The sequence below is a fragment of the Chelonoidis abingdonii genome, chromosome 24 (genome assembly GCF_003597395.2).
Source record: "Chelonoidis abingdonii isolate Lonesome George chromosome 24, CheloAbing_2.0, whole genome shotgun sequence".
Taxonomy (NCBI): Eukaryota; Metazoa; Chordata; order Testudines; family Testudinidae; genus Chelonoidis; species Chelonoidis abingdonii.
The window spans coordinates 1,260,752-1,286,502 of record NC_133792.1 but is presented as its reverse complement, the minus strand read 5'-3'; the positions used below and the strand labels follow the sequence as shown (position 1 = coordinate 1,286,502).

The following is a 25,751-nucleotide window of genomic DNA, read 5'->3' as shown; positions in this document are numbered from 1 at the left end:
GAGGTGATAATGAGCAACTACTGCTAAAGTGCCTGGGGGAGTTCGAATGCGTATACCCCATTTTCCAGCCCTTTAAAACTCTTATTTGCATTGGGAATGACAGCTTGGCACCCATACCATCAGCATGAAAGCAATTAAAAATAGCTCCAGTCTTAGGGCATATCTACACTGGCAAAGTTACAGCACCGCTCAGAAAGCACTGAAGGAAAATTGCTGTTGTGTGTTCACACTGATAGCTGCCTGCGCAATAGTGTGTTCACACTTGTGCTGCTATTCGGAGGGGTGCACTCTGGGCAGCTATCCCACAGATCATCTCTTCCTTTTCTGCCACTAAGACTTGTGGGAAAGCGGAAGCAGTTGTGGGGGATCCTGGGTCCTGTCCTAATGCCCCGTGATGCACTGCTTCACATCCCAGCAATCCCTGTGCTTCCGTCCACATTTGGTGCCATCTTTCAATGGTTTGTGTTCTGCGTCCCCTGCCCTGCCCTGCCTCTTTTGGGCTGCAGGAATGGATCCCGCACTGTAGACCAATTTGCTGCTTGCACTGACCAACATGTCATGAGTGGCAGTGGAGTTATTCCTTAAACTGCAAAGGCAAAAGGAGTGCGCTGTTGATCTCACCACGCATTGTAGCTATGACATGAGATTACTTGTGGCATTCACGGAGGTGCTGACCACAGTGGAACACTGCTTTTGGGCTCAGGAAACAAGCACTAAGTGGTGGGATCACATCGTGGATGCATGTTTGGGATGACAAGCCATGGCTGCAAAACTTTCCCACAAGGAAAGCCACATTTATGGGACTGTGTGATGAGCTCACCCCAGCTCTACGGCGCAAGGACATGAGAATGAGAGCTGCCCTGCGGCTGGAGAAGGGTGTGGTGATTGCACTGTGGCAGCTGGCTACTCCAGACTGCTACAGATTGGTCACTAACCAGTTCGGAGTGGAAAAGTAGACCATTGGAGTCGTGTTGATGGAAATGTGCAAGGCCATTAATTGCATCCTGCTCAAAAAGACCGTGACTCTGGGCAACATGCATGACATTGTGGATGGCTTTGAAGAAATGGGCTTCCCTAACTGTGGAGGGGCAATCAATGGCACACACATTCCAATTCTGGCACCAGACCACCTAGCCACCAAGTACATTAATATCAAGGGGTAGTTCTCAATGGTTCTCCAGGTGCTTGTGGATCACTGTGGGCATTTTACAGACATTAACGCAGGCTGGTCCGGAAAGGTGCACGATGCACACATCTTTCAGAACACTGGCTTGTTCAAGAAGCTGCAAGCAGGACTTTCTTCCCTGATCAGAAGATTGGGTAGAGGAAGTCAAAATGCCCATTGTGATCCTGGGAGACCCTGCCTATCCCTTAATGCCATGGCTCATAGATTCATAGACTCTGGGACTGGAAGGGATCTCGAGAGATCATCGAGTCCAGTCCCCTGCCCTCATGTCAGGACCAAATACTGTCTAGACCATCCCTGATAGACATTTATCTAACCTACTCTTAAATATCTCCAGAGATGGAGATTCCACAACCTCCCAAGGCAATTTATTCCAGTGTTTAACAACCCTGACAGTTAGGAACTTTTTCCTAAAGTCCAACCTAAATATCCCTTGCTGCAGTTTAAGCCCATTGCTTCTTGTTGGGTTTGAAGCCATACATAGGGCAACTTGACAGCAGCAAGGAGTGGTTCAACAACAGGCTAAGCAAGTGCACAATGACTGTGGACTGTGCATTTGGCCGTTAAAAAACCTGCTGGCGACGCCTGTATTGGAAGCTGGACATGGCTGATGATAATATTCCTATGCTTATAGCTGCGTGCTGTACACTCCCTAATATTTGTGAAGGGAAGGGTGAAAGCTACACTCAGGGCTGGACCACAGAGGCTCAGCGCTTGGAGGCTGAGTTTGAACAGCCAGAGACCAGGGCAATTAGAGGGGCACACGCAGAGCCATAAGGATCAGGGATGCTTTGAGGCAGCAATTTGAAGCTGAAAGCCACTAATATTTGTTGCTATGCTCAAAATTGAAATGCTTGTAATGCTAGGAGGTGATTGGCGCACATTATATAAGAAGGGACTTTAACATAATTGTATGTTGCTTTGCAGGGCTCTTTTTGCTTTCACTTAATAAAAAGAAGATTGCTTTCAAACCAACACAATTCTTGTACTGAAAGACAACAACCAGAGGAGAGAGTCATATGAAAAAAATCATCCGCAGGGAGGGGCATGGGGAAAGCGGGATGGGGGAAGGGAAGGTCTCAAGGGGACGAGGGGTCCTGGGATGGCTACAGATTTATGTATGTCCAGGGATCATACCCAACCTTCTCCTTTAGAGTACGATGCAGCGGATGCTGGACTTCAGCAGGGCCAAACTGCAGAGGGATGGGTGAGTGCAGTGGGTAGCAGGAGTCCACACTACTGGACTGTGAGGAAGGAGGAGTGGAATGCTGCGGGAAGAGAGTGGAGCCAGAAGGTTGACAGCAGTCTTTTGGCTGTGTGTGTGTGCGCGTGTGTGTGTGTGTGTGTGTGCGCGCGCCCGCGCATGGGAGAGAGTTTTGTGACAGAGGCTGCAGGGGAGGGCGGGTGTGGAGCTGCTCGGTTTAAAGAACTAGTATCGCCTGGAGCGTGTCTGCTTGGTGCTCCACAACTGTTAAGAGCCACGCCGTGACTTCTTTCTGGTGTGCCACGTTCTCTTTTCAGTCCCTTTTCTCACTGTCCTGCCAAACCTTTAACTCTTTTTTCTCAGTGGTGGAGAGCATCATAATCTCACGCATAAAGTCCTCCTTAGTTCTTCTTGGATACTTTCTAATTCTGCACAGCCATTTTGCCGCCGATAAGGGAGGATGGCCTCCCATGGTCATCTCTGTGAAGTTTAAATGCAACGTTTTACAGAAGCAGTATTGTTTGCAACACAGACAACACTGATTTAGTGCTTTAAAACACAGCTAGTACTCACACACCTATCACTGACTGGCTGACCCCAGGCAAGCACACATGAGCCACAAGACCCCCAAAATGGTGAGTAGCTGCAGGGGCAGGGGAAATCACTGTTCCCGGATCCTGCTGTATACTGGGCACATGGCTCTTGGGCACTTGAGGAGAGCCAGAACTGTAGGATGGGTTTGATAATCATTCCTGTCCCCACACTTTCCACTGGACGTGATCATTATGGAAGATATCTTGCTACTGAGGGTGAAGAGGGAATCAAGGGAAGGTCTTCTTGAAGCTTGTGGCTTCTTTTCCCTACAAAGCAGCAGAAAAGGCTTCAGGAAGAATTGAATTCTAGTGCTTAGAGCAGTGGTTGTTAGGAGTCCAGGGTTCTATTCCCAGGTCTATCACTGACAGGCAGAATAAGTGGCAGGAACAGCTCAAAGTTTCATAGATACCATAATCTGCCCCACGTGTTCCTAGTTCTGTAGGTCACACTCTGGATCTTGTGTCTGGAATGGCACTGGAGGTCATGGGGGAGCGGAACTCCCAGACAGACGATTGACTCTTGTGGTCTAGGATCAAGACACATCTTGATGGGGAAGAAAGACCTGTTTAGAGGGCTGCCCTTGGAGGTGATGGGAGCCTGGGAGATCATGGACAGGCTAGAGGGAGAATACTGTTCATCCTTCAGACCATTCTGTCAATGGTTTTACAGATTCCAAGGCCAGAAGGGACCATTGTGATCATTTGGTCTGACCTCTTGTATAGCACAGATGAGAGAACTGCTCCGTAATAATTCCTAAAGCAGATCTTTTAGAAAAACATCTTATCTTAACCTGTCAGTTATGGAGAATCCATCATGACTCTTGGTAATAGTTCCAGTGATTGACAACCCTTATTGTCAAAACTTTACAGGTTATTTCCTCTCTGAATTTGTCTAGCTTCAACTTCTAGCCATTGTATCATGTTAAGACCTTTTTCTACTAGGCTGAAGAGACCATTAGCAAATTTTTGTTCCCCAAATAAGTACTGTAGACTGTAACCAAGTCACATCTTAACCTTCTTTTTGCTAAGCTAAATAGATTGAGCTTCTCAAGTCTAATCCTTTAATCATTCACGTGGCTACTCTCTGAAACCTCTCACTGTGGACACCAGAACTGGTCACAGTATTCCAGCAGAAGTCACACAAGAGCAAAATATAGAGATAAAATAATTTCTCTACCCCTGCTCAAGATTCCCCCGTTTATGCACCCAAAAATCCCATTAGTCTTTTTGGACATAGCGTCACAGTGAGAGCTCATGTTCAGCTGATTATCCACCATGATCCCCAACTCTTGCTCAGAGTCATTGCTTCCTCAGCCTATCAGTATGACCTACATTCTGTGTTTGCTTAGAATGGCCCCAAATAGCCTGGATCAGATGAGCTTCAGGACATATGGCAAGGCCTATCTAGGTGCATGGGCTGCCGCAGAGGTGGGTTTTTGAGGGGAATCATGCTCAGTGACTATTAAATTTAATTGTGTTTGTTTGGCAGAGGTGCCAGAAATGTTGGATAGACACCCCCTTTTTATTTTTGTATAAATCTAAATAAATAGGTAAATACAAACCTTTGACCCAGTAGCCCATGAATACCCACCCAGGTCACCATGGTTTACAGAGATCCTGCAACAGGTGAAGCCATAGAGTGTTTGGCTGGTATGCCAGTGGAGGAAGTCAAGAAATGTGTCTCCATCAGATCTGTTAAAGCAGGATGACAGCTTGGTATATCTGCACAGTCTCCAATCATCTACTGTCAAGCTTCTCTCATAATGAAGAATATAAAGTTACTTTGTGGCTTTAAATCACTCACTTGGCCCTGAACTGTCTGCTTCCACAGACAGAGAACAATGGTTTGAGGGGTCAATGCTTGTTCATCTCTTAGTGTCAGCCAGTCTCATCCACTGAGGCTCTGGAGGGGCTGGATTCTCTTCCTCACCCCCCCATCCCACCGTTTGTCAGTTGGATCCATGCCCATCCTGACTGGTGAAGGGAGCACCAGGGCAAGTCCTAAGTCTGTTGCTGGTGGAGATGATCCGAGTCTGCCCATGGGTAGCAGGATACCTGACTGGAAAAGCTATCATGCAGCCCCTGGTTAATAAAGCACCGCCTGACACTGACAGTCTCAGCAGCTCGCAACCCATCCAGGAGACGGTGTGGGAAGTTCAGCTCTCCTCAGATTACCTACACTCTGGTCAGCCAGGTGTTTGAGCAGGAACTGCACTGATTGCACAGGGTGAGGATTTTCTCCTGGCAATGAACAAGAAAGAAGTGTCCATGCTCATTTTAATCACATTCTGACACCACAGGCCATAAGGTTTGATTGGGTCATCTAAAGACACAGGATGCTGCTGAGTGTTCAGACCCCTCTGGACGGTCGTAAAGAATGGTCTTGGACAATTGCTCTTCTGCCCAGAGGACTCTCACGTGGGGCTCTGCAGGGCTGATTTCATTGCTCTTGTGGAATGTGTACGAGGGTGTTAGGAGAGTTACTGAGGAAATGTGTTGCTCATGTAGGAATCCAGTTTGCTGATGATGCTCAGCTCTAAGCTTCCATCCTTCCCAACACAACTGGGGCAGTGGAACGAATAACTTGTCTTTATGAACTAAGGGAATGGATGAGGGTGAACATGCACGTAAGAAACATCTACAGTACAGACCCGTGTATGCGCGAATCTGCTTAAAGCGCGGTAGCACCATGCCTCCCAGTGCTACCTATTTAACATGCGAGACTCATTAACACATGGTACAGGAACTTGCTATGTAGCACCACAGATTTGCTCACTAACTCACTGACACAGAAATCGACAGGAAGTATGGAGCGGAAATGTGTTCTACGTCTTTACCAATATTGATAAAGACGTATCACGCATGCTTAGTCATTGTCATGCTAGAGAGAGATAACATATACAGTAGTACTGTAGTTATACAGTAATACAGTATACACACACACACACACACACACACACACACACACACACACACATCCCCCATTAGAAAATTTTAACTGTAGGCCTAATATAATGGCAGAGGGCAAGTGTCAACATTCCTACACTGTAGAAGAAAAGCTAGCTGCAACAGATTGAGTAAATAGCAGAGAAACCCAGGCCAAAGTTTCAAAAGATATTGGGATTGACGAATCTACTCTCCGAGGATGGCTAAAAACTGAATCTAAACTGAATGGCTTTGTACAAAATATTGATTCTGCCACGGGGCTTAAGCGAAAACGTGTGCGCTATTCAGCAAAACCCACAATAGACAAAGCCATGCACACGTGGTTTGCTCAGGAAAGCTGAAAGGAATGCCGCTAAGTGGGCCAATTCTTCAAGCCCAGGTGACAAAATTTGGAAATTTAATGGGGGATGAATCATTCCAAGCCAGCAAGGGGTTTATAAGTTGTTTTAAAAAGCGTCATGACATAGTGCAGGTATCGATTTCTGGAGAAAGCCGATCAGCCAATGAATCGGCCGTGAACGCGTTTCCCGCCAAGTTAAAATCTATTTTACAAAATGAAGACTACCATGAAGAACCTCTTTAGAATTGTGATGAAACAGCTTTATTTACAAAACTGCTACCTGATAAGACTTTAGCCTTTAATGACGAGACACAGAAAACAGCTGGATTTAAAAAGAAAAGATCGTGTGACTCTTCTTTTTTGTAGTAATAAGATGGGCAGCCATAAGCTTACCCCTCTTCTCATTGGCCGCTTTCATAACCCTCGCTGCTTTAATCACCTCAGTAGAATCAAACTGCCAGCAATATACGCTAACAGCAAAAATGCTTGGATGACGAGACACATTTTCGACAACTGGTTTCACAACAGCTTTGTTCCAGCTGTTCATAAGCATCTGCGGCTGAAACAACTCGAAGCCAAAGCATTTTTGCTACTTGACAATTGTCCAGCCCATCCTCCAGCCAAATCACTGGTATCGAGAGATGGAAAAATTTGAGTGCTATATCTACCATTCAACACAAACATCAAAAATTCAACCTTTAGACCAGGGCATTATTCAGAATTTTAAAAATAATTATCGATAGAAGCTGATTTTGGCGATTGTGTCATGCACAACTTCAGGCATTTCCAAATTTCTGAAACAGTTAAACATGAAGGAAATTATTTATTTAGTTAAAAAAGCTTGGGACAGAGTAAAACAAAAGTCCATTGAAAACTGCTGGATGAAGGATCTCAGTGATATATTTTCTGTCAAAGATGGCTCAGACTCTGAAAACTCCAGCAGTGGCACTGATTCAGAGCCAGACTTTGAAGGATTTTCAGAAAAAGACGTCCTACAAACACGCACACAGACAAAAGAGGATAAAGGTAAACTTCTCTTTCAAATGATAAAAGATTTTAATTTGGATACATCGTCAGAAATCATTACCAAGTAGCTGGAAATCGATGAAGATTGCCCGACTTCAGAATTTCTGTCCGAGGAAGAAATATTAATGGGCTGCGAGGCTACGTCAGACTGCAAAAGTGATGGTGAGAATTCTAAAAACGCAGGCCTCAATGACAATGACGATGAGAATGTAGTTGAAAAGGTCAAAGTTTTGCCCACAGAAGCCCTTAGTGCTGTAGAAACTGTTGTAAGACTTATGGAGGAGCAAAATGAGGAAAATATAGAAATCATTCACCTGCAGCAAATGACAGACTTCATAAGAAAGAAAAAAATGCGAGCATGAAAGAGCAGAAAATAACAGCTTTTTTTCTAAGTGAATCATAGACACTTTTTTCAGCATGGCCCTCTTAACCTGCGGTCCGTTAACATGTGGTCATGACAGCTTGATTCCTGACATCCACACATAAATGGGTCTGTACTGTATCATGTTAGCGAGCAGCAGGTGGAGAACAATAGTACGACTCTATAACAGTGACAATGAGCATAAGCTACTAAACAACAGTCCACTGGAAAGGAAAGAAACCTTATTCTACCCTTTTAAAATTGCTGAATTATTTCTCTCTGAAAAACGTCAGTTGCACATCTGGTCTCAATACTTTGCATATTGGAGGGAAGGGATAGCTCAGTGGTTTGAGCATTGGCCTGCTAAACCCAGGGTTGTGAGTTCAATCCTTGAGGGGGCCATTTGGGGAACTGGGGTAAAAATCTGGGGATTGGTCCCCCTTTGAGCAGGGGGTTGGACTAGATGACCTCCTGAGGTCCCTTCCAACCCTAATGTTCTATGATATATACAAACAGACAAAACTAAACCCCAAAGATCTGTGAACCTGATACTATCCCTTCATTAATAGTCCTTCCACTGACATTGGCTTTGTTCTGCTGATACTATAGCAGGTGCAAAGGAAGTGCAGATGGTCCATAATATTAATAGAAGCGTTGGAATGTTAACCGTGTCACAGACATTGTACTATTCTGCTCCTTTTGCCTGAACAATTCACAGCCCTACCGGCTTATTCAAACCCTCCCCCGACCTTATGAGCTATTCTCACCCAATCAGGGAAAAGAAACAATGCCATGTGACATATGTGCTAATTATAACTATAACAAAACAACTCAGATTTCAAATACCTATAGTAAACAGTACATGCCTGATCCTCAGAGTAAAGGTGCTGGCAAAAAAAAGGAGAGGAAGTTGCAATCTGCTCCTGGGCATTACACAAACAGGGTAAATGATTCTGTTCAGGTTCTTATCCTGAGCTCCTCACCATATGTCTTTCCACGGTATTATTCAGTGTGACTTCTTTGCTCAGCTCTAATATGTACATAGCCTACAGAGAGTTTAGTAGTAAGAAATCTAGTTCTTGAGAACAGGTTCCTCAAGAAAAGGGAGCCTAGAACTAGCCCTTAGCACTAGGTTTGTATTACTGCAGTGTTCATAGGGCTCTGTTGCTGCACAGAAGTAGCTACATCAGGGGCCCCCTACACCCTCAAGATTCACTTACACAGATTTCATCAAACTTCCCAAAGTCCAGGGTGCCGTATCTGTCAATGGGTGGGCGAATGTATTCACAATATTCACTGTTCTTGACCATCTCCAGCTGCCGCACGCAGCACACATACGCAAGCCGGGTCTGGATCTCTGCCATGTTCAGCACCTGCCAATCAGTCCCAGATAGCCATCAAATGCATTGCAAGACTTTCATTAGCACAACTTGCCCTGAACTGGCAACGGTAAAATGGAGAAATGCACTCCAGTGACTCAGGTGTGTCTGCAGAGGCTGTCACATCCCACCTCCCTCAGCCTCCCAGGAGCACACTGCTGGCTGCCAGCCAATCTGTCATCAATGGCAGAGACTCAGCTTCCATATAACAAATGAGATCTTTCTGCAATTCAAGCAGAAGCTGGTTGGCACCTAGAAGGAGATATATAGCATGACATAGTAGGGGCGCGAAGCTCTCTCAGGGTGGGGATGAGTAACGAGCCAGCTAGTGCCAGACACTGCTTTAGGTGATTCGTTTTCATAGCCTCTCGTTCCTTGGGACAGAGAACAGCCCAGTGTGGTATGGAGGCAGCATGTTCAGCCTCACCCTGTATCACTCATAACAGACACCCACAGGGGAGTCCAGTGCTACTGAGCTCTGAGAAGGAATCCTGTCCAGTCCTTAGACCAGGCCTTTTCAAGGAGGCGGACTGCTAAAGCGGGAGACCCTAAGGATTACAGCAGGGACACAGGGAACCAGAAGGAAAATGGAGGAAATTATACATTAACCCAAGCTGATCTGACTTCCCCCGGGAAGGAAAGCCACAGCTCATGCAGCCTGTCATGAAAACAAACATCCAAGAATTTATTATTACTGTCCAATGCAAAAATCCCTACGTTCAGCAGCAAAGAAACACAGCAAAGAGGACAAAGCGCCACTCACTTTCATTTCTAAAGCAGCCAAATCCTAACTGCATCAAGATTAGTTGTGCCAAATTCACTCCAATTGGAGAGGGGCTCTTTCACCCCTATCAAAGCCAGGTCCCCAGCTCTTCTTTATGTTCAGAGAGCAGTTTGGGAGAAGAGGTGTCTGTGCTTGTACGGCACCTAGCACAATGAGGTCCTGGTCCATTTCCAGGGTTCCTAGGTGCCTCCATAATACAAATAATGAATAATAATAATATTGTAATGCTATAGTCCCCCACTCAGCCCCCAGAGGAAACCGCTGAGAGCTGGAGTTGGACTCCTTAGAGGAACAAATGATTGGTATTCGGCTGTGTGAGTGCCACTTCTAGCTTCTCCCCAGAATCGGACAACTGAATTCTCCCATAACATTGTATTTTCTTTTATGATGGGACCTTGCCCAGCTTTCTCACACCCCAAACGTCATCTTGCAACCCAAGATGCAGGTGACAGAGCAATCGATTCCCAGTCTTGTTCCTAAGATACAGTGGGACAGTTCCCTTCTGTTTACTGAAAATCACTGTGATTTTAACATAAGCTTACGATACCTTCACTTTTTCAACTAGGGGATTCCATCTCTTCCACAGCAGCCACCAGCCAGACAGAGCGTCGCCATAGTTGGTGAGGTCCGTTTCATCCCGGCTGCCCACATCAATTGCTATCACCACTTTTGCCCCCATGGACCTTGCAACATCCGCTATTGGAAACAAAGCCACATCATCATTACCCATCACTTCCCTCTTCTACAGCACTTACCTTTCTGGAGCTGGCCACTGGAAGCAGGGAAATGTATTTCCAAGGATCACAACAGACCACGCAAACAAAGCATGGGACAATACAACAGGATTCCTTTTCATACATCTTCCAGCACAGACATTCATGAATGCTTTTCAAGGAGAATTACTTACCTCAGAATAATACTATACTAATTATACTCTTCATAGTGATGTATGGTACCTGGGTATAACTCTCTCTTTATAATCTCTATTTATTCTAATAATTTTCTTTCAGAAACCAACACAAATGTTGAACATAAAAAGAAAGACCTGTGGGATCATCTTTATCATAGCAAATCCCAAAGGGACATGTCCTCTTTACAGATGAAGCACCACCCAGATTAATCTCTGGCTAGGTCCTTAAGGTGGCCTGGCTGTATATTCAGTTTAGGTACGCCACAGGCAATCTTATTGCACCACCAAAGCTTCTTGCACCCACATGATCACTGGCTGCATAGCTGCCTTGATTGATACATGAATGAAGCAGCACAAATGCAAGAGGACACAGAAGAGGTCAAGGCAGAATGATCAACTGGGGAGATAAACTGGTATAGGTCAGAGGTTGGCAGAATATCAGTCCATGAAGAGCTTTGAAAGTAAGGAGAAAAAATTTGCTTAGATTTAGAAACGGACAGATTAGTGATGGTGACGGGATGGAAGAGCATTTCCCACTTCCTGAGGGGACAGAGTGGTCTGGCCATGACACTGAGGAGCCTGACAGTTTAAGGAGTAGGAATTTAGGAAGATGCTAAAGGAGGGATTTGGGGTGCTGGCAACTCACAGAAAAGAGAAATGTGGGGAGGAGAAAAACTTCAAGATCCAGGATAACTATGGATAGCAATTCCAGAATCTCTATGGATAGTAATTCCATGCTTAAATAATAAGAATATAGCAGTAGGGCTATACTACTAACCACCTGACCAGGATGGTGATAGTCACTATGAAATACTCAGGGAGATTAGAGAGGATATAAAAATACAAATGGGGGATTTCAACTATGCCCATATTGACTGGGTACATGTCACCTCAGGACGGGAAGCAGAAAGGAAGTTTCTTGACACCTTCAATGAGTCTTTCTTGGAGCAGTTAGTGCTGGAACCCACCAGAGGAGAGGCAATTCTTGATTTAGTCCTAAGTGGAGCACAGGATCTGGTCCAAGGGGTGAATATAGCTGGACCGCTTGGTAATAGGGGCCATAATATAATTAAATTAAAATCCCTGTGGTGGGGAAAACTCCACCTCAGCCCAACCAGGTAGCACTTAATTTCAGAAAAGGGAACTACAGAAAAATGAGGAAGTTAGTTAAATAGAAATTAAAAGTTACAGTGCCAAAAGTGAAATCCCTGCAAACTGCATGGAAACTTTTTAAAGACACCATAATAGAGGCTCAATTTAAATGTATATCCCAAATTAAAAAACATAGCAAGAAGACCAAAACAGTGCAATTGTGGTTAAACAAGAAAGTAAAAGAAGCAGTGAGAGGCAAAAAGGCATCGTTTAAAAAGTGGAAGTTAAACCCTAGTGAGGAAAATAGAAAGGAGCATAAACTCTGACAAATGAAGTATAAAAATATAATTCGGAAGGCCAAAAAAGAAGTTGAAGAACAGCTAGCCAAAGACCCTGTAAGGCACTGCGGAAGATTTTGTTACGGCTTAGGTAGGGCTGTTCGCCTTCTCAAGGACAGGTTATTAAAGGTTGCTGTGTACTAGTGCATGCTGTATGTAACTGGTTAGAACTGCTTTGCCTGGGAGCTTCTGTGTGTTTGGGAAAGTGTTATGAGCCCCTGGCCCTTTGCCACAAGAGATAGCCCCAGCTGTGGGAAAGCTCCCACATGCCTATGTATGAGCTGCTTTACATGCTATTAACATAAAGTTATATTTACCAGAAATTGTTTTGCTGCTTTGGACTCAGCTCCCCGCTTTGTGTTAGCAACGTGCGGAGTCCCCATTGCGGGTGTGTTTTCCTTACCTTCATTAAAAGCCATATCACTCACTGTGTGTGTGGCCTCGTCCTTGCAGAGCACTCAGGCACTTAACAGACCCAAAAAGTAATAGCAAAGATTTTTTCACGTACATCAGAAGCTGTTAAACAACCAGTGGGGCTATTGGATGATCAAGATGCTAAAGGAGCACTCTGTGACGTTAAGGCCATTGCAGAGAAACTAAATAAATTCTTTGCATCGGTCTTCACAGCTGAAGATGTGAGGGAGATTCCTAAACCTGAACTAGGTGACAAACCTGGAGGAACTGTCCCAGACTGATTAACTAAGCAGTAATAAGTCACCAGGACCAGATGATATTTACCCAGGAATTTTAAGGGAACTCTAATGTGAAATCGGAGAACTGTTAACTGTGGCGTGTAACCTATCATTTAAATCAACTTCTGTACCAGATGACTGGAGGATAGCTAATGTGACGCCAATTTTTAAAAAACTCTCCAGAGATGAGAGTTACAAGCTGGTAATTACTGGGCAAATTGGTTGAAACTATAGTAAAGAACAGAATTGTCAGACACATAGATGAACGTGATTTGTTGGGGAAGAGTCAACATCATTTTTGCAAAGGGAAATCATGCCTCACTAATCTACTATAATTCTTTGAGGGGGTCAACAAGTATGTGGACAAGGGGAATCCAGTGGATATAGTGTATTTAGATTTTCAAAAAGCCTTTGACAAGGTCTCTTACCAAAGACTCTTAAGCAAAGTAAGCTGTCATGGGATTAAAAGGAAGGTCCTCTCGTGAATCAGCAACTGGTTAAAAGGTAGGAATAAATGGTCAGTTCTCACAAGGGAGAGAAGCAAACACTGGTGTCCCCCAGGGGTCTGTACTGGGACCAGTACTATTCAACTATACCATACAGATCACAGATGATCTGGAAAAACGGGTAAACAGCGAGATGCCAAAATCTGAAGATGATACAAAACTACTCAAGATAATTAAGTCCAAAGCAAACTGAGTTACAAAGGAATCTCGCAAAACTGGGTGACTAGGGAATAAAATGGCAGACGAAATTCAATGTTGATAAATGCAAAGTAATGCAGATTGGAAAACATAATCCCAACTATACATATAAAATGATGGGGTCTAAATTAGCTGTTACCACTCAAGAAACATCTTGGGGTCATTGTGGATAGTTCTCTGAAAACAGCCACTCAATGTGCAGCGGCAGTCAAAAAAGCAAACAGAATGTTGGGAATCATTAAGAAAGGGATAGATAAGACAGAAAATATCATATTGCCTCTACATAAATCCATGGTACGCCCACATCTGTAATACTGCGTGCAGATGTATTCGCCCCATTTCAAAAAAAGATATATTGGAATTTGAAAAGGTTCTGAAAAGGGCAACAAAAATGATTAGGGGTGTGGAATAGCTTTCGTATGAGGAGAGATTAATAAAACTGGGACTTCTCAGCTTGGAAAAGAGATGACTGGGGGTGACATGATAGAGGGGTATAAGATCATGACTGGTGTGGAGAACGAATATTAGGAAGTGTTATTTACTCCTTCTCATAACACAAGAACCAGGGGTCACCAAATGAAATTAATAGGCAGCAGGTTTAAAATAAACAAAAGGAAGTATTTCTTCACACACAAAAAGTTAACCTGTGGAACTCTTTGCCAGAGGATGTTGTGAAGGCCAAGACTCTATCAGGGTTCAAAAAAGAACAAGATAAGTTCATGGAGGATAGGTCCATCAGTGGCTATTAGTTAGGATTGGCAGGGATGGTGTCCCTAGCCTGTTTGCCAGAAACTGGGAATGAGTGACGGGACTATCATTCGATGATTACCTATTCCGTTCATTCCCTCTGGGGCATCAGCCATTGGACACTGTTGGAAGACAGGATACTGGGCTAGATGGACCTTTGGTCTGACCTAGTATGGCTATTCTTATGTTCTTACAACTGAGGTTCTCAGAACGGCTATGCACTGTGACAGTCACAACTCTGTAGGGCCAGTTCAGAGGCTAATTCAAACCAGAACCGAACTCTCACTAGGTCTATGTGACTGCACAATCCAGTCCATCATCCGTTCTTGAGCCAATCCTCAACATCATCTTCAGACACTGTGCACTGTCAGAATGTACAGATGGAAAGCAGGGACTGGTGCAAAGATTGCTAGATTAGGAATTCGTATTTGCAGAGAGAGACCCAAGCTGCAAACGGCAAATAAAGTTTTCAAATTTGTGGGAGCATTTGGAGTTCTGCCCTTTAGGGAGATAAGGGCCTTTTGCAAAATTTGGAGCTGGGTTTGAATTTTTGAAAGCACCCCGCTCCTCCACCCTCCCAGATTGGGCTGCTCAGATTCCAGGCCTTTTACTCAGGCTGCTCTCTAATTATTTGCACACTGCTCATGGGAAATGTGTTACGAAAGCAAAATTTCAAAGCACTGACTATTACGACAAAAACTCTTGACCTCCTCTCTTCCATAAACATTTGACAACACAACTAAAAACATACACACTGTTTAACATTCCTGGCTTCATTTGGTGTTAAAATGTACAGCTGACTAATGAGAAAAACATTTTAATAGGTTGATTTTGAGATTGATTTTCATTGATTTTAATGTTTCATTGAATGTAATGGTATGTGAATTCTCCTGTTAAGAATTATATTGCTCTGAATCTTAGACACTAAGAGCAGTTACTATTTCACCATTGTTGCATATTTAGAAATCAGTTCATATTTATGCTCTGTTCTTCCAACAGATTCAAGGCAAAAGACAACCATACATTTATAGTTTTATTCCTTCGCTCCTCCCTAACCCTTTTTTAAAAATACACATTGGAATATGTTCTAATAATTAGCCTGACATTATATTTTTGGCAAATTATTTGAAACGAAACATTCCATCCCAAGAGGCCGTCTTGGAAAAGCCTGTATAACAACAAAGCAAAGGCCCTGTATCCAGAGGACAATGCAGCTCTGTTAGCCTCCAAGAGATAAGAATGGAGTTGTTCTGGAAGGTAATCACACTGACATATGCCTGTGCAGATGGAGTTTTACAATCTATCTTCTTGGTGAATTCCAAACAAATATCTACCAACATACCTGGAAGATTGTTGATATAACCTCCATCCATCAAGAGATGTCCATCCTTTGGATCACAGAGAGGGGGCATGTACCCAGACAGTGACATGCTGGCACGGACATACCTCCAAAGGGAACCTACAGCAATGAAAGAGAAGACATCCATACTAACCCAGTATGGCAGGAATGGGTGGGGACGGCTTTCAGAGTCATTACATATAATTTAGTGACAGATAATATCCCGAAGGTTGGATTGCAGAATGTTATTAAAGCACCCGAATGACTTCCAAATCATAATGCAGGCTAGGAAAAGGGTTACTCAGTCTCCAACTCAGCAAAGCACTTAAGCACACACTTAACTTTAACCATGATTGTCATAAGTAGATAGGTAAGGGTTAATTTTCTTTTACCTGTAAAGGGTGAACAAAGGGGGAACCAAACACCTGACCAGAGGACCAATCAGAGACCTGGATTTTTTTTAAAAGTCTCGGAGGGAACTGGAAACTCGGGGTCTTTTTGTTTTCCTCGGCTGTGAGTAAACAAGCTTTTCTTCTAACTCCATCTTCTTTCAAATATTCTACTATCAAGTGTGAGTACAAAGGAACCAAAGTAATCGGCTGTGATGTGCTTTGATTTGTATTTACATGGGTGTTGATTTGCTGGATGGTTTAATTGGGCTATCTTTTAAATCAGACTGTTTTATTCCTATTTCTTATAAGCCATATCCTGTATTGAGTTTCTTAATGCAGAGTTTTTGTTATATTAAGTTCTTTCTTTTTTATATAAAGTTTCTTTTTAAAACTTGTGGAGTTTCTTTTCCTAGTGAGGCAAGGGGAGAGGAATTTCTGTGCCCGGAGCTCTGTCTACCTCTGTGTGACAGGCTAGGGGGAGGGGAGCCCATGCTCTGTGGTTTACTTTCCTATTGTCCCAGGGAAGGAACAAGCTACGGGGAAAAAGTTATAGGGGAAAGAGGGAGAATCAACTCTGTTCTCTGGTGTTTAAGGCTTGTCTGTGGAAGACGGAGACAGGTTTTCTTGGTATTGTGATGTAAAGAGATTACATCAACTCCCTCAGGTTGCTCAGCGCAGAACGGCTGAGAGGGAGGGGGCAGGGAAGGTAGATAATTCCCTTGCCGGTAAGACTAAGACTTCTGAGTCTTGGGGGTCTTTCCAGGGGAAGTTGGGGAGGCCAGAAAGGGGGTCCCCCAAGGAATATTTGGGGAACCCGGACTGATAGGAGCCAAAATCCTATCTGGTGGCAGCGAGAAAAGAGCCAAGCTGGGTATAAGCTTGGGGGGAGAATCATAGTAAGCACCCAGATTTTGGATGCTAAGGTCCAGATTTGGGACAGATGCTTACCACAATGATCCTAAGCACTTTCCTGTATCATAGCCTCCACCACCATGAAACAACAAGGTTTCTTCTGCAGACAAATGATGGAGAGGAATCACTAGCCTCAACTGTACTGAAGGCCATTAACCCCCAGGAAATGCCACATGCGGCGGAGCTGAACACATGGGATACGCATTTGACTCCCTCCCCTTCCCCCAAGTTTTACCCATGTTTAGATTTTTAACAGGACACCAGAGACATCACTATAAAGATGTAGGATTCACCCCCTGCACTCTTTTTGCTAAAGCAACGTTTCGACTTACTATGCAATTCTGAGGAACAAATTGTGTCACAAGTTCGAGGACTCCCTGTATCTGTAGCTTCCAGGCCTTCTAGCAACTCACTTTCCACTTATGTTCTATATGCCAAAGTGATCTGCCGGTTCATGTACCCTTGCTTGCTGTTTAACCTTTCATTTTCCATGCAGGCTGCTCCAGTTTCTGAACAGCTCAGCCCAGCTCTGCCAAACAGCATCAAGGAGGACCACCACCCAGCATGCTGCTAGCTGGCTGGAGGAGCACACCACGGTCTTAGTTAACCTCTGGTGTAGATATACCAGGGATCATTATTCCAGCTGGAGCTCCAGAAATAACCCCTTCTATGAGACCATTTTGAAGAGGCTGGTGGAGGTGACTGCTGAGCAGTGCAGGAAGTGCATCAAGCACCTGAAGCAACTCTACTACAAGGTGAAGGATGCAAATGGCAGGTTTGATAGACAATGCACACTCTACATGCCCCTGCTATGAGGAGCTAGACTGGCAGCTTGCCACCCTGAGCACAGAGCCCACCGTCCGTCATGACATAATATTGACCGGGGGCGAGCTCATGCGTGATCCAGCCTGAATGCAAAGCAGAGAAAATTAAATTTAAACATACAAGTAGTGACTCTTTCAAACTACCTTCATAATTATTCCTTGCAAAACAATTATAAGAGTACAGGCTTTGCGAGCGTGAGTGCAAATCTTTGCAAATTCTGCTCAATAACAACTCTGTCACATCAATGTAATGATATAGATTTATACCTTGACTAGTAAAGCACTGTCCCAAACACCATGGCTTTCAAGTCCCTTGGGCTGCACCAAGTGGTAAAGACCCTTTTGGACCTCAGTGCTGGTCTTTTTTGTTCTGGCTATTCACAGGAAGCTGCTTGGGATGGGATGCGGGAAAGTGGGGAGAATCTACTCTGCTGCTAGCAATCCTCTGCTTCCTAGTTTGGCATCCTGTTGTTCTCCTGAATTTTCCTTCACTACCTGCAGCTGATGCTTGAAAATGTTTCCTGCAGCAGAAACTCTAGTCTATCAGTCAGATACCTGGACAGAGTAAACTTGTTATGGCTGTCCAGAATCTACTGAACCTCTGCACTTGCTGATATGCTGTTCAATCAGCAGATACCAAAACATCTCCTTTGCCTAGATGGATGGAATGCCAGCACAGGTCTGGGAAACAGCTTCTCTTTTCCATTCTGGGACCTCCAGAAGATTTGTATCTTCTGGCCTGAAACAATCTTACAACCAACACTGGTAACACTGCCCTTGCTTGGACTTCACACCTCACCCTCTCTCAGCCAAGCCCAAATTTTTAAAACCTGGTTAATGAAATGCACATCTAATTCTAACCAGAATGTGTCTGTGGACTGCCAACATTAGCTGTAATAAAAGCATTCCAAAGTGATAAAACTGTAGCCTAGTGTTGATGCCGAACATATAGTGAGAGACTATTTCCTTTTTTAACCATGACCAAAAAAATGCTCTTTCACTGCCTTGGCAAGTACTTCCACCTCAGATGCACCGAGCCTCCCAGCCAGGACTCTGGTGGATAGGACTGTCCATTAGTAGAGTGTGATGAATGTGGAAATTTTGATAATATATTTTTTATTCCTCTGCATGCCTCAGTTTCCCCTGGGCTTTGCACTGTTATGCATTGAGTGTAAAGGGGAGGCAAAAGGTGTTTGACTCACACAGAAACCTGCTTGGAGACCAGAGACATTAATAAACTCAGTTAAGTCTGCACATGTGACTGGAGGCAATCCCAATGGCTGGGACAGTCACTCCTAGAAATAGCAGCGAAGAGGAAGGAGATTTCCCTCCCCCATACCTCTCTGCAGAGAAGCAGAGAAAGGGCCCCAAGCTAGAGAACAAAGTGGAAAGATTCTGTGGCTGAGATAAGTAGGGATATTATTTGTCTGTGATAAAAAAAAAAACCTCCATTAAAAAAACCAAAAATCTGTGTTTTTCCACAATTAAAATGAAATGCTGAACTTTAGTTTCCTTGGCCACAATATATATAGGTATCATTTGAACACAATGTTCTATAGATATATTTACAATTTTAAAGCAAGTTCAAAGACTACTAGAGCCTTCAATCATTATAATAAAATAAAATAAAATAAATAGAATTGCAATTTGTATTTCTTACATATACCAAATTCTTCTATGTCTGTATTCTGTGTTTTCAGAAAACTGTTTTTTTAATGCACAAAAATGAAGCAAAAATTGCTTTTATATTAACATTACTCACTGTCTGAGTTAGTCTGGGAGGCTGAAGTGAAATTTGAGATGCACTAAAACATGAACATCTATGCACCATTGGGTAACCTCTATACGCTGGAGGCAGTTTACTGGAATATGTTTAGCTATGTACATTTAAAAAGCATTCAAAAATCCAACCACAAAGGGGAGGTTGTGCACACTGAATAAGCAACACTGGTTCTTTCAGTAAAATGTAGTTAATAGTTAATATATGTTTTTATTTTTTCACAAAATGTAAAAACTAAAGATTCTCTGTAAAAAACGTAAATTCCATGATTTTCTGTGTCAAATGGATTTCTAGGATCCCTATTGATAAGAGTATAACAAGAAAAATTGTTTACAAGTGTGGAAGTAGAGAGAGAATGGACAGGGACTTCAATGCAAACAGTCCCCTCTGTGAGCAAGAGTCAGGCTAGCTGTAACCCCAATAACATGAGATTTGTAGAAGCAAAGATTGTGTGAGGCAAGTGGGAAAAAACTGTGTGAGAAGCTGCTGTGACCTTGTGTTAGATAAGTATGGCATGTAGACTCAATAGAGTTGAGAAAAATAAGTTATCAGGATGACCTATGTATAAACAAATTGCAGCTGTTGCCCATTATTGTATGTAACAAAGTGTGACAGACCCAGACCAGTGGGGTACAGGAGTCTGGTCCTATTGGCATCCCAGGGGTGGGCGGGGCGGGCAAAGCCCGCCCACTTTAAAGACCTCCCCCAGCCTAAGGGGAGAACGTTAAACACCAACGTAATTCCGGGGGACACTATGAAAAAAAGCAGGAGCGAGGAGGTCATAGGCTAAACGAAGGGAACACCGAACGGGGACACCGAGCAGAGAACCCCAGACAACGCCCACTGCTCCTCGAAGGCGTCACAGGGAGCCAGTGACGCCGCCCGGGAGCTCTGCTCGGAGAAAGTGAAACGGACAGAGGAGTGAATAGGCACACACATCACAGAAATCCCATCACCAGACCCCTCTTCAGTGCTGTAGAGGCGCTTGGCCAGGCATAGAGAGAGAAGAATCCCGCGACTTTTGGGACCACGATGGACGTAGACAAAAAAGGTGAGGGGAAATGGCAACCAGAAGCAAGAAGTACAGCAGGAGAAGACTGGAACAGGGGCTGAAATATGGCGCACCTCATGTAAAGTGCGCAAGGTCTCCTTCTCGCCTAACAGAAAGGGATGGAGGGAGGTGAACCGACAGCAAAGTACATCACCGCTCTCACAGCCCCATGCCAGGAGACACGGACACCAGTGGGCCGCGGGACGCAGGGAGAACAAGCTGGCCCACGGGGACTTCTCACACACGAGAGTGCAGAGGTCCATTTGGATCGAGCGGGACGCGAGGGGTGAGGTAGTGAAGGGAGTGGAGCACAATGTGTAACAGAAGTTGTGCGCTTAGAACGAACGGCATGACGTGTGCGTGCAAGAAAGGGAGGGGCCGATTGGGTCAGGCAGGGCCTATAAAAGCAGGCCCAGTGGAGGGGAGAGGTGGCTCTGAGACCTGTCGAGTAACAGAAAGCAGCAGAAAGCGGCCACACTCCTGAAGTACGCGCCAGGAAGTAATGATGCAAGGCCATGCGCCGGGCGAGCGTCTGGGGATGCCAGCCAACCTCCCAGTCGTACTCCAGGAGGTCTCCCGACCTGGTGAACCTCCCGCCAAGACCAAAGCCTCCGCGCACCGCGGGGGACCCCGCCACTGCACACCAAAGCTGGGGATTGTGTAGCAGGGGCCCGCAAGGAGGTATTGGCCCCCACGGTGGCCGCATGGACCTGGTCGTTGGAAAAACGAGCTTCCAGGTGCCGGAGGAAGGTCTTGGTAGAAAACCGGCAGCGCCGGAGGTCTCGCGGAAAGACCTCTCGGACTGGAGGTAAAGAAGCTGCCGGTCGTATCGGAGCCCTCGAAAGCGGTGGAAGGAAGAGCGTGCGCCAGTAACGCTCCAGCGCCCGGACTAACCCGCACCATACAGAGAAGCCTCTGCAGGCCTGGAGGCGGAAAGACACGGCCTGAGTGCGAAGGCACTTCAGGCCCTGCCCCCCTTCCTCCAGGGAGAGTGGAGGCCCGCTGCAGAGAACCCAGTGCGTCCCTGGCCACAAGAACTCCAGAATCGTCGTCCGGAGGTGGGCCAGGAATCCGGGGCCGGGACCGAGGGTGTGAGCCGGTCCGAGAGCATGGACAGGACCAGTTGATTAAGCCACCATTGCCCTCCCCCGAAAGGGAGAGGCTACCGGAGTAGTCCCGTCCATCTTCCGGGAGCGCTCCGCCACCCTGCCCTCACAAACCGTGCCGTTCTCGGCGGAGACGGATGCGTGGCCAGAAAGGTATAGCCGAGATAGAGCAGCGGGCCCACGCTCACCGGATGGCCTGAAGCGCGGCGTGGGAGGAGCTCGCCTGCCACCCGTCCCCAAACCACCAGAGCGCCAGAGCTCTTGACCGCAGTTAACGCGCGGAGGAGGCTCGCCCGAGTACACAGCCTGGCAAGTCCTCCACCTGCGCCAAGTCGGCCCGGGTCCTGGACCACAAGAGCGAGCACATCGCAGCCGTACGCCCGACAGACCGACCGCAAGCTCCGGCTCCCAAGAAGCACCAACCCCGTCAACCTCTCGCGGAGGAGACGAGGAAGGGCCTCGATCCGACAGGGGTACAGCTGGCCCGAGAGGGGGGCACCCCTGCCCGCACTCTATACCCGCCCCGAACGAACCGGAGCTCGGTTCCAGGTCCAGCTGCGCCTGGACCAAGTCACAGCTCTGCAGGAAGCGTACAGCACCTGGGAGAAAACCACAAAACGGGGTCCGAAGCCGAACGCGTCGCAAGAGTACCAGGAGATACCCGCTGATCCATCCTGTCGAACGCCTTCTCCTGATCCAGGGCAAGAGGGCGAACAACCACCAAGCAGACCTCCCTAGCACCCTAATTCCAGAAGGTCCCCGGACCAGATACAGAGTTACAAAGATAGTGTGGGCCTGGGACGGGGTAGGTCTGGCTCGGATGGACGCACGTCCCCTCAGCAACGGACCGCTAGACACAGCGAGATGGGCCTTTGCAATGATTTGTAGTCCGTGCTGAGGAGTGAGAATGGACGACAATTTCCGTAAGTCGCCGAGGTCCCGCACTCTTGGCATAAGGGCGAGCACGGCTCACTGCACGAGAGAGGGACGACCCCGCTCTTGCAAAAGACTCGCCCAGAATGTGACTCAGGTCTGGGCCGAGAACGCCAGAAACAAGCGGTAGAACTCCACGGTCACCCGTCCATGCCTGGAGATTTCATTGGTGGGCATCCGACGGAGGGCTTCCGAGAACTGGGCCAGAGTGAGAGGCAGCTCTATGCCGTCCCGGTCGCCCGGTGTCGACCGTCGGAGCCTCCCAGAGTACTCTGCAAGCGTTAGGATTGGTCGATCCGGGGAGAAAAGGGCCGCGTAGAAGGCCCTGGCCCTCCCGCACATCTCTGGCGGTCGGTGAGGGGGTGCCGTCCCTGCCAGGAGGCAGGTCGACGTGTTTTCTTGGCCCCCTCCCTTTTCTCCAGGGCGTAGAAGAAGCCGGGAGCCCGCGGTCCATCCCGCGAAGGAGGATGGATGGGGGTTCGAACAAGCACCCGGGCCCGATGGTCCTCGACGGCTAGGAAGGCTCCCTGCTTCTCCCGGCACGCTCCGCAGAGGGGATGGCCATCCTGGGGCTGGTGCCAGACCCTCTCAGCTCCAAGACCCTCCAGCTCCGTGCTCTATGGCCGCATCCCTACCGCGGCTGGCGCCCCGGTGGTGGTCACGGCAGAAGAGCCGCGCGCGCACTTCCCTAGATCCCACCACCGCCGCGCCGAGGAAAAGCGCGCCGCTGCCCGTCGCAGGGCCCAGCCAGAACTCCGGAAGGAGCACAAACGAAGCCGCACCTCCAGCAAACTATATTAAAGTGCCAATAGGCCGGCCCCGGCCTCCTCCGCGCAGAGAGAGGCTGTCACGGTGCAAGATGGCGATCCGAAAAGGGGCCGTGCCGATACGCGAGAGGAGCGGGCCCGTAAAACGGTGGAAACGTGACATGATAAATGCGGTCCAGCCGGGAGTGGCGCGACCGATGGGCCCTCCACCCGACGAAGGTGAAGTGGATAACAATCGTCCGGTGGTGTCGCGCCCAGAGTCCACCAGGGATGGCGTTCGAACAATCTCCGGGAGGACGTCCGCGGCGGCCAAGGCCACTGCTTCTGTCCGCCGAGCGTCCGTTCCTCGAGGGTGGTGTTAAAGTCCCCTCCCAGGACCAGGCAGCTCACGAGGATCAGGGAGCCGAAGGAAGGCGGACGCCTTGCGACAAAAACGCAACCTCTCGGGCCGATGTCGGGGCATAAACATTGACCGACGATTGACCACAAGCCCCTCCATGCGGACTCGAGGTGCAGCAGGCGCCCGGCACAGCCTTAGAGACCGCCAGAACCTCGGCCCTATAGGTCGGGGGAACAGGGTCGCCACCCGCCAGCCGCAAACAGAGAAGTGCTAAAGTAGGCTCGTTTCCCCACTCTCAGCCGCCAGCTAGCTTCAGCGGCCGGATCCGTATGGGGTCTCCTGCAGGAAAACCAACAGAGTACCGCCCCCTCGCCGAGGTAGGAGAGCACCTGGTTCCTGCGGAGACCCATCTACAGCCCCGGGTGTTACGTGAAAGATGATCAGTTGCATGAGGAGGGCTGGGGGGGGATGCTCGCCAGCAGACACGCCCACAGCCTCCGCAGGCCGTGCAACAATCGTGACCTACCCCATAGTGTACTAAAGAGTCACGGAAGAGGCGGACCTGCGGTAGGCCGCGGTGGCCTGCTTCCCGTTCTCTACCCTCCCCATGAGGGCCCTCGCGACCCGGAGGACCTGATGGAAATCCGCCCATCGCTGGAGCGCCAAAGCTGGACTTTTGTTACGGGAGCCCGGACTCTCGAGGAAATCCGGCAGCTCCTCCCTCAGGCGCATGGGGGTCAGGGTCACTGTCGATGACTTGTCCTCAGTGGGCCCCGTCACAGCCCGTGGCCCCCGAGGAGGCAGGCAGGGGGCAGACCCCGACGTGGCGTCCGGATGGGGCCGACGCACGCGACCCGCGCCCGCTCCCGCCGGTTCAACAAGGGGGTGGCGGAGGAAGAACAGCAGCCCTGGTGGGTCGGGAAAAGAAAAACTAGTGAGCGCACCCTGGGTATTTCCCAGGGGCGGCAACTGGCATCCCAAATCACAGGAAGGTGGGTGGGGACAAGGACAGGCTAACAGAGTAGGTGGGGATCAGGGAAGAACCCGTGAAGGGGCATAAGGGGAAAGAACGGGACCTGAGCCCCAATAAAGGTTGGGGGAGCCACTGGATGGTGGCTCCTCCGGCCAGGCCTCAGGATCTGGGAAGTGGGAAGTGGAAGTGGACCCTAATGCATGCCGGGCGCGAGCCATTGTGGCACGTGTGGCAGCCTCGGCATCCAGACTTAGACGTTTATATCAATGGTTCCCCGCCTAGGAAGGAGGCGGGTCCTCTCACCCAAGCAGACACCCCTGGGAACCGACCTCGCAGCCGGGGCCACCCGCAAGCCGGGTGATGGAGGAATCCGGGACTCTCAGAGGTGGCGAGCAGAAAGTAGCGGTAAGGGGAAGGAACTCGGGACAGGGGACCGGGGTGAGGTCGCCCAGATCGAGCCATCTGGCAAGGTGTCCCTCCCCTGCGTGACTGGGGTAGACGCCAGGGCCTCGATCTCCTCATAGATGGAAGGGAGATCAACATCCCACACCACCCCAGGGCCCCTCGCTAGCACCCCAAGCGACACCCACCTCGGCACTCGCGAGGCGTTGAGTGGGAAGGGGGGGTGAGGAGAGGCCCCCTTGGGGGCTTCCATGGAAGGGGACCCGAGGAGGGGCGGCGTTATCCTCCGGTCCTGCCCCGATGTCCCCAGCCGCACTACAGAATGGTAAGTCATCAGGGGGCAAGGCGGAAGGCTCGGTTATACGGTGCCCCCTTCCTGCTCTTCCGGGGGGCCTCACGAATCGAAGATGGAACGAGGCTCGAGCCTTCCGCTTGCCCCGCCTCCCCTGCACTAAAGAACCAGCCCTCCATGGCTTCACTCGGGGCTGCCTAACAGGGTCGGATCGGGGGGAAGGGCAATGCTCAGGGATCCCGGGAGGCAGTGGTGGGACGCAAGAAGTAGGGAAGATTCCCCCTGGGATGAGCCCTCTCCCACGCCCGGCGTATCCCCCGCTGCACCCTCCCTCCACA

At 47.8% G+C, this 25,751-nt stretch overlaps 1 protein-coding gene across 8 annotated transcripts in view; it reads right to left on the bottom strand.

The window, feature by feature from the left end:
* Positions 1–25,751, bottom strand: part of PNPLA7 (patatin like domain 7, lysophospholipase) — a 557,191-nt gene that overhangs the window by 40,321 nt on the left and 491,119 nt on the right. For 7 of the 8 annotated variants that reach the window (XM_075060490.1, XM_075060494.1, XM_075060492.1 and 4 more), the window contains 3 exons: positions 15,645–15,761; positions 10,367–10,515; positions 8,877–9,029 (listed from right to left, as the gene is read on the bottom strand). In XM_075060490.1, the coding sequence (XP_074916591.1) occupies positions 8,877–9,029; positions 10,367–10,515; positions 15,645–15,761 (419 nt within the window). The remainder of the gene's footprint in view (positions 1–8,876; positions 9,030–10,366; positions 10,516–15,644; positions 15,762–25,751) is intronic. The other variant, XM_075060491.1, reaches the window with a different exon arrangement.